Source organism: Bufo gargarizans, chromosome 6 (genome assembly GCF_014858855.1).
Source record: "Bufo gargarizans isolate SCDJY-AF-19 chromosome 6, ASM1485885v1, whole genome shotgun sequence".
Classification (NCBI taxonomy): domain Eukaryota; kingdom Metazoa; phylum Chordata; class Amphibia; order Anura; family Bufonidae; genus Bufo; species Bufo gargarizans.
In genome coordinates this window covers 358,563,818-358,573,314 of record NC_058085.1, presented here as the reverse complement: position 1 = coordinate 358,573,314, position 9,497 = coordinate 358,563,818, and the positions used below count along the sequence as shown (strand labels likewise).

General features: G+C 48.4%; 1 protein-coding gene across 4 annotated transcripts in view; it reads left to right on the top strand.

Moving 5' to 3' along the window:
* The first annotated feature begins 728 nt into the window (after window positions 1-728).
* The window catches only part of IDE (insulin degrading enzyme), a 71,441-nt gene continuing 62,672 nt past the window's right edge, over window positions 729-9,497 (top strand). Inside the window, exon 1 of one of the 4 annotated variants that reach the window (XM_044296255.1) lies at window positions 729-846. Coding sequence is in view for 2 of the 4 variants with exons in the window: in XM_044296254.1 (XP_044152189.1) it covers window positions 1,153-1,223 (71 nt within the window). In the remaining 2 variants the exon portion in view is untranslated. Of the gene's footprint in view, window positions 847-1,071; window positions 1,289-9,497 lie in introns of those variants that run through there. The other 3 variants (XM_044296254.1, XM_044296253.1, XM_044296257.1) reach the window with 3 other exon arrangements.

Genomic DNA, 9,497 nt, shown 5'->3' with positions numbered 1-9,497 from the left:
TTAAACTGTCCGCAAGGTGGTTTCTGCCATAAGTTTTTAATTTTGAACGGTGCGGCCCCACTGAATGGAGCTTGTGGATAACCGGTGTCAGCTCAGTAAGGGTGGGTTCACACTAGCGTTAGGGATTCCGTTATAAAGGAAAATAACGGAATACCCAGACAGAATGCAAAACGGAAGCCTAGCCTTTAAAAGGAATTCCGTTTGCTTTCCGTCCTTATAGAAGTCTATGGGAAAGACTAACAGATCCGTCTGTGTCCCGTTATGCAAGACGGAAAACAAAGTCCAGTCGACAGGACTTTGTTTTCCGTCTTGCATAATGGGACCCAGACGGATCCGTTTTGATTCCCATAGACTTCTATTAATACGTAAAGCATTTGCATTCCGTCATGATACAAGTCTATGGGCAGAAGAACGTTTCCGTCCTTCCGTCTTATGGATTCCGTTATAACGGAGAGCCATAACAGAATCCCTAACCGCGCCAAAAACAGAAGTGTACCTTCTTGGTGCGGTCTGGAAAAATCCTCAGCCACATGAACTGTGGCACAGCCTCCCATTGAAAACAATGGTGAGCTGTTTCCATCCATTATACAAGCATTACTCTCATAGGCCTGGCTTAGTGGCTTTACGGGTGACAACTTGACCAAATGCCATCTTTCTGCAGGATTTCTCAATGACCTTGTCCTTAAAATAGACCGGGGTTGGCAGCTCAGCGCTAATAGAGGAGGGCCTGTGGCAGGTAAGTGCCGGTGACTAATGAGCAGACGAGTCCTCCTCCTCCTCCATCTGCTTCTCATAAGAGAAACGGACCAGGAGTCACGAGCATCTGCCCGGCTCCTTCATCATTTGGTAAGTCATGGTAGACCAGGCCTCTGAATAGGCCCGAAGACCTTGGGGGTCTCCTAGTAAGCTCCCCGAGAACCTGCCACTGCAGCGCGGGCTCAGCCTCAGGAAAGACCGGGGCTTAGGTGGAAAGACTGATAAGTATGGTAGGGTCGGGAATGAAGAGGTGGGAGCGGAGGGGCCGGCTTTGTGTGGTGTATTGGAGGCGGGCACCATGGCGTAGGTGCCGGCTCCATAGGTTAGCATTGGCAGGCGGGAGGAGGGCCTCGTCCTCCATAGGCCGCCCCCCTTCTCTTGTTGCGGTGCCGGGCTATGTTGCAGGGCTCCCGCCGCCTCCTCCTCTTCGCCAGCCGCCTCTGGGGGTCCCGATCACTCACAGCAGGGTAAGAGGTTGGAAAAAGCGGCCTCCGGCGCCCCCTCCAGCCGGCCCTTCTCTCCCCCTGTCCGGGTATGTTCCGTATCTGTCGCCCTGGACAGTGTGTAAAGTCGTGAGTCAGCAGGCGGTCACATTGGATGGGAGTCCTACTTCCTGATCCCCCCCCTACCACTAGAGTGCGGCCATGATATGTGTGTTATGGTCCATAGGCCCCCTCAGGAACGTTACAGCATAGTTTCCACTTGACTTGTAGGATAAGGGAGACCCCCCAACTCCTGCTCTATAGTGCATAAGCCCTCAGATAAAGTGGAGGCCCGGCCCTGGAGCACATTCTTCAGGTGTATTCACACTAGTGGTTGCAGTGTGATTGAAAACTGCAGCAGAAAATAAATGCTTGTGGTTTGCGGTTACAGTTTTGGACAGGTGAAGCACACTTAAAGGGGTTCTCCGGGGCATTGACTAAGTTCTAGCTTTCAGACTACCTGTGGAAGGATGATATTCACCACTACTACTTGTTCCGTCGCCCCGCCGATCCTGCGATCTGGGCTCACCGGACCGGCTGTGGGCTCTACCGCTGATGTGTCACCCGGATCTGCTCCGGTTTCTTCTTGCTCAGGCGGATTGTGGAATCGGCGGGGTGATGGAAAGGTAAGTAATGGTAAAAACTACCTTCCTTCCACAGGGTGAAAGCTAGAGATTAGTCAAAGCCCCTAGAATTTACAACGTTCACCTGTAAACTCAGAAACCGCATCAAAATCTGCCTTTTTCATTTTTTTTTTTCGATGCAGATTTTAAGCTTGTCTCGCCCACTACGTGTGAATATACCCTGTATGTTCCAGTCCTTCTCTACTTAGGATTGTTCACACCTAGCGGTACGCTGCTGATTTGCAGCAAAGTGGGTGAGATCTTAAAGGGCGTCTGTCGGAGGGCACAGCAGGTGCAGAGAGAGCAGAGCCTCTAGGTGTAATGGCAACGCCCCCGTTGCTCCTAGAGGCTCATTTGCATATATTAAAGCATCATTTTTGTCAGCAATGCGGACACATATGAACATGGGACCTACACAAGACGCCTTCTGCTGCCAAGTGCACATGTAACAGGTCAGTCAGTGTCATGGGTACAAAACTGCTGACAGATGGTCTTTAAGATCTCGCCCACTTTGCTGGCACTGTCAAACACTGCAAATCAGCAGCGTATCGGCTACGTGTGAACATATCTTTAGAAAAAACGTAGATGGAAATCTCCCCTACGCGCTGTGGAGAATTAAAAGCTGCAGTGTAAAGTGATGTCTGCAGATTTTATTCTTTTTTAATGCAGAGTGTGAAATCCTGGAAAATCTGCGAGGAAACGTCCAGACTTAGACGATTTGGTACATGTGTCCTGTACCCTTAAAGGAGCTCTCCAGCCCTTTAAAATCAGTATTGGATCTGTGGGGGTCCATGGTGCTTGGGGTATGACGGCGTGATAGCGAAGCACCTGTGCTGCGGATGAGTATTGGAAGTGCCTCCTGGCCAATAACCACGCAGACGGACTAAACGCTGATCAGCAGGGGTATCGAGAGTCGCACCCCGACCAAGCTCATATTGCTGGAGATAGGCCATCGGTTTTAAAAGGCTGGATGACCCCATAAAAAAAAATAATAATAATTGCAATATGCGGGCACCGGCCGTGTGCTCTCTGCATCACTGATGTGGACCCATTCACTTGAATGGGTCAACGATCCAGAAGGTCGGTGCGGAACGGAGTCACAGAAGCAGTACGGCGTGCTTCCGTGGGGTTTGTCCGTGCCTCCGCACTGCAAAAAAATAAAATAATGAACCCTTTTTTTTTTTTTTTTTTTTTTTTTTTTTTCCTGTGCAGACAGATCACGGACCTATTCAAATTGAATGGGGCTGGATCTGTTGCGGCAGCCACAAATTGCTGCCCCCAACGGTAGTGTGAATGAGGCCCTTACGCTGTATTGCACTCTTGTGTTATACAATTGTTGCAATTGTTCTTCAAATGAATGACAGAATACAATGTAACCGTTGTGAGCGGAGCCAGAAAATACCGTTTTGTTTGTGTGTTGTATCTTTAGGTGTTTGTTTTATGTCCTGTCTCCATGATCTCGTGCCCGCCGTCCTGCTGTGTGCATGGGCATTAGGCTCCTTTCACACTCGCGTTTGGTGCGGATCCGTCATGGATCTGCACATACAGGTCCGCACCGATAATACAACCGTCTGCATCTGTTCAGAACGGATCCGTTTGTATTATCTTTAACATAGGCAAGACGGATCAGTCTTGAACATCATTGAAAGTCAATGGAGGACGGATCCGTTTTCTATTGTGCCAGATTGTGTCCCCGTTGACTTACATTGTGTGTCAGGACGGATCCGTTTGCCTCCATCGTCAGGCGGACACCAAAACGCTGCAAGCAGGGTTTTGGTGTCTGCCTCCAGAGCGGAATGGAGGCTGAACGGAGGCAAACTGATGCATTCTGAGCGAATCCTCTGCCATTCAGAATGCATTAGGGCAAAACTGATCCGTTTTTTACCAATTTATGAGATCCCTGAACGGATCTCATAAACGGAAACCAAAACGCCAGGGTGAAAGTAGCCTAATCTGGTGACAGTTGGAGTCTCGACAATACTGTAGACCCTGGAGATTTCTGAACACTCGGTGCCGGTTTTCAGATGTACAAAAGTCGCACATTATGGCGCAGGCCATTTTTGCACAAACAAATGCTTTTTCTGCTTTTATGCCACACTTGCAGAAGTAGGTAGGAAAGTGGGCATGGTTAGCCAGGCGAGCAGGAATGTGCCCGATTTATGAGATGCAATTTAAAAAATAAATAAAAAAATAGTGAAAACTGTAACAACATCGCTAGACGTAAGTGTTTTTAAGGATGCAGCAAATTTGATAACTTGGGCACAAATTATGGTGATGCAGACTCAAGCAAAATGGACTTGATAAACTGTGTACCTGCTCACTGGACCTGTGCATGTCTGTGGGGCTATGCACATACCCGTATGTTTGAGGCTCTGTGCGGCCGTTCTTCAATTTGAGCGTGTCCTATTCAGGTCCGTATTGAAGACAAGAATAGCCCTTTCCATCGTTGGGAGCGAGGAAATGCACGCAGAAGGAATCTGTTTTGTGGAGCCATTGTTTTGTGGACACGGCCATGTGCCTGATCCTTATGTGGTGGTAGAGCAATTCTGTGAGGAAGAAACCTTGTGCAGTAAAGTAGTGGGCATTGCTATCGGTACGGTAAAGATACTGCCAAGCCACGTCTGCCTGCAGCAGCCAATGACTGCATGGTTTTGCCGTAAAATCGTGCGGCCATTACCTGTGACTTGGACGCATGCAGCCTGCCGCACTGCCTGAAACTTGCCGCCAAAGCATCCCTATTCAGATGAATAGAACTGATTCAGTCGCAGATAATTTCTGCAATGAAATCTGCTGTGTGTGAAAGCAGCCTAAAACTTCATATTCTATTAGGTTGGTTTTACACGACCATCTTGGCCATGGCACCAGTCACACCACCAAAGAGGTCTGTATAGCAGTGCAGCTATTGAACTAAATGCAGTCGCAGCAAGATTCACAAGTTGCCGTGACTTTCACCTTAGATTCACAAAAACCCAGCAATGTTGGATTTTTATATTTTTTTGCAATTCAGGTGTCGCATTTGCAAGATGCGTTGCGACCCCCTTTCAGCTCAGAAGCTGCACTGCTAAGGCAATTTTTGTTTGTGCGATAGGTGTGGCCAGGATCGCCGCGTATAGCCAACCTTAAAGGGGATGTCTAGGAGGATTATTATTATTTTATTTATATTACTGGTATGGCTCAGGCCTATTGACTTTTATAATGTAGCTGAACCACAGTACCAGATACAACCTTTAGACGGGTGGTGCTGTTCTGAAAGACGCGCCTAAGGATTCTTGCATGTGTGCTCCATACCCATGCTGAGGGCCACAAATGGCTGTGTGGTTGCCATTTACGGATGCAGTTCGCAAGATTCATGGTCTATTATTATTTTAAAAAATTTTTACAGTGCAGATGCGCTCCGTAGTGCTTATGTAGGCTTCTGCTCTGTTTGTATCTTACAGATTGCGGACCCACTCAAGCTGTTTGCGGACCACAATATGGGCACGGGCTGGGCACGTTCGTGCACATGATCCCTAGGGGCCAGACCTTCTATAGCACTCCTTAAGCAGGTCGCCTGACCTCGATGCCTCGCTTTTGGCTGTGAGACTTGTCGGGGAAGATCCACAGTTAGTTGTGATCCCAAGAGAGGTCCAGTCGAGAACGCGCTGTGTGCTATGTCGCTGACCTTTGAGGGATTAGGTGAATGGTTCCAGCAGCTGGGTGGCTTCATTTACACCACTCTATATGACGGCTACATTGCAGTATCATCTTTTATTAATTTCCTTACAGCTGTAGATCTTTTTATGGCGGCAGGTATTCAGTGGTGTCTTATTGATCGACATTAGTGCAGCAGACCTAGATCTGCCGCAGCCCTCTTCCCGTTCTAAAGCACAGAAGCTGGGGAAAGAGATCCTGCACCCAACTCCAAAATGAAGGGGGGGGGGGGGGTTACTCGAGTGGAGATGCTAAGGGTCACTGTATCCAGGTGGGGAATGAATGGAGAGGTGACAGTGCAAGAGGCTCAGCCCTCTCCATTTATTTTCTTTTGGGGGGTGGGAATGGATCCAGCCAGGCAGTCCAAACCCGTTTTCTGGAAATAGGTGCAGGTCCCACCTCTGGGATAAATCTGGAGCATTTCAGGCCGGGGGCAGGTAAGTAAGCTTGCCTTTACAGGTCTGGCCAAATTCCCCCCCACGCACAGACACCATTTTTGCATAACCCCATTAGCAAACAGAATTTATTATGTAGATGCAGTTAATACAAGGCACTTACTAATTAATGTATTGTGATTGCCCATATTACTTCCTTTACTGGCTGGACTCATTTTTCCATCACATGATATACTGCTTGTTTCCATGGTTACAGACCACCCTGCAATCCATCAGTGGTGGACGCGCTTGCACACTATAGGAAAAAGCACCAGCCTATGTGCGCTCCCATGGTCCCGGCCACCACAAAGGACAGCGCGTTTTCCTATAGTGTTCAAGCACAACCACTGCTGATGGATTGCAGGGCGGTCGTAACCTCGGAAATGTTCAGTGTATAATGTGATGCAAAAATGAATCCAGACAGCAAAGGAGGCAATATGGACAATCGCAATACATTAGTAAGTGCCTTGTATGCTATTTGCTGAAGCGACACAGGCTGGGTTCCCATCGGCGCAGTGGACTCCTGCACTGTAATCCGGTCACTGTATCTGGCGTAAATGCCTGTTTTCAGGCGAACAAAAAATACTACACTATTTTTTTTGTCCGTCTGGAAAGTGTCCGGATCGCTGCCAGATCCCATTACAGGGAAAGGGCATTTGGTGGTATCTGGCTGTGCCGGATACAGTAAATTCTGTCAGTCTTTTCCGCCGCTGGAACAGACTGCTGGAGTTCACAGCGCAGATGCGGACCGGCCTAGTCTGCAGCGTGTTAATTTATGTTGCAGATTTCACCTTTTGCAATGGATAGTTTGATATCCGTGACACATGCGCATGTAATGCATGAAGATCTTGGTTATGATTTGTTGGTGATTCATGTAGAAACTTGTAGCAGATTTTTTTTTTATTTATTTTTTTTCAGCTGAATTTTGGCCCCATGTGGACTTACCGTTATATGCCATAAATGTCCCGATTGGACAACCCCTTTAAAGGGAGTCTGTCACCACTATATGACCATATACAGTGCTTACTGTCCTGTCGCACACCTACACATGAATGTAATGGTACCTTTGTTATTTTCTTTACACTTGCAAAAGCAGGAAAAATGAACTTTGATTCATATGCAAATGAGCCCTCGCAAGCGGCGGCATTCACTGAGGCTCCTCTGCCTTCTTTCAGCGTTACTCCTCCCCAGCCTCTGTCTATGCTTGCCCTCCTATTCCCTTGTGTCATCCTTCGGTCCGGCTGAGATCCCACGCCTGCGCACTGCTTCGCCGGGCAGGGGCATACACACTGTGATGCCCATTGTGGGCACGGCATTGATTCAACTAGTGCGCATGCGCCAGCCCGATGAATCAGTGCGAAGGCGCAGGATCTCTGCCGGACCTAGGGATGATGCTGTATATGGTCATATAGTGGTGACAGGCTCCCTTTAAGGGCTCATTCAGATGGCCGTATGAATAACTATGCATCCGTTCCCCAATTTTAAAGAACAGGTGCGGACCCGTTCATTTCAATAGGGCCGCAAAAGATGCGTCCGCATCCGTGGTTTCTTTCCGCGGCTCCTCAGAAAATATAGAACATGTCCTATTCTTGTCCACAAGACAAGAATAGACCTTTTCTATTATGGTCGCGGCCATGTGCAGTCCGCAAATAGCGGAACGCACACTGACGGTATCCATGTTTTGCGGATCTGCAAAGCACTAGGGCCGTCTGAATGGGCCCTAAGAAGAAGGAAATGCATATGGGTTCTTTGTATAACTTTCACCTGTCTTCGTTCTGCTGGCACGCTGAGGTGTGACTCTCCTGGTGTCATGGCCTCAGGCACCTGGCAGGTCACACTGGAGATCTCCTGTACAAGCTGGTGTAACCGCAGTGAGATCCCGCACTGAATTCCTTCCCAAAACAGCTGGCAAATTGCTTCTGTGCCCAGTCTGGAATGCCACCTGTGTGCGCCAGGTAATGCTGGTGGTGGTTATTTCCGACGTTGCTGAGTGCCTCTGATTTATTCATGCGCTTCTGGATAAAGGCTTTTATAGCTAATTGCTAATTGGGATGTCATTCTGTGGCCGAGAGACATTCTTCTCCAGTCTACAGGTAGCCAGACGTTCCTACAGCTGCCAGCTATGTCTGAGTAATGCATGTGATGTCAGTGGGAAGATGACCACCTGTGAGAAGAAAGGACAGGCTGAAATCCAGTATGGCCTAGTGTTCTTCCCCTATTTCGTCAGGGGATATTTAGGACACCCCTGGTCTGTGGTTGACCTTTCCTCTTGAAATTGGCAGTTTTGGGCAATGTTCATCTCATGTGTGTGCCAACCTTTAGGGTAGGAATGGCCAACCTGCAGCTCTCCAGCTGTTGCAAAACTACAACTCCCAGAATCCCTAGACTGCTTACAGCTTTCAGCCTACAACAAAGCATGGTGGGAATTGTAGTTTTACAACAGCTGGAGAGCCGCAGGTTGGCCAGCCCTGCTTTAGGGCATGGCCGCACAGCGATTTGGGCACGCCCTTGTTGCATCCAAGCATCGCGGTGTACCAGGGTTACCGTAGGTATGAGTGGGGCCGCAGTTCATTGTGACCCTATTCATTCCTATGGCAGCCCCGATATACTGCCATACTAGGGTGCAGCACGGGTCGCTACCAAAATTGCCATGCAGCTGTTTTCTTGGGGTACGTCCATATGTGACTGAAAAACGAGGAAACGTCTGCTGCGGTTTTTGCTGCCATTCGGGGGGGGGGGGGGGTAGTAGAGACAAGTATTACATTTTTTATTTTATATTTTGCCACAGAAATGACTGGATTTCTTTCATTTTGAAGACTTCAAATCCACACCGCAGGTCAATTTACTCTGCGGATCATAGGGCAGAATGTTGAGGAACTGCTTTTTATGCAATTCTCTAGTAGATTGGTGTTTCCCATAGCTGAACCTCTAGCTTCCAGCTTCTGGATAACTCTCCGTATGTAGTCAGGCCTGACCTGCAGTAACCCTCTGTGATGTTTTTGCAGCAGCGCGCAGACCTCTGCGCCTGTCGGTGTGGGGGGTGCGGCGTGTTTGCTGTGAGCTCATGCTGTTATCATGTGATCCTGCGGTCTCTGATGCTGCAGTCAGCGCTGAGCGGTTTCTGGCCGGCGTTCAGCATACTCTGAAGGAGTTCCCTCAGCTCCAAATAATAGAAGTGTCCTGGAAAGACTTCTCAGCCTTGAATTGGACACTAAAATCTTGCTTCTAAGGCCTCATGCACACGGCTGTACGATGCCGACCGTGTGCATTTTGCAAAACTCAAGGTCTGGCAATCAATAGACCAGTCCTTTTCCTTGTCCATGATACGGACAAGAATGGGACTTGTTCTCCTTCCTTTTTTTTTTTTTTTTTTTTTTTTTTTTTTTTTTTTTTTTTGCATGGCCGTGGAACGGAGATACGGACGGCACACGGAGGGCTGTCCACATCTTTTATGGTTCCATTGAAGTGATTAAGTCCACATCTGAGCCGCAAAAAAAGCATTTTGGATGTGG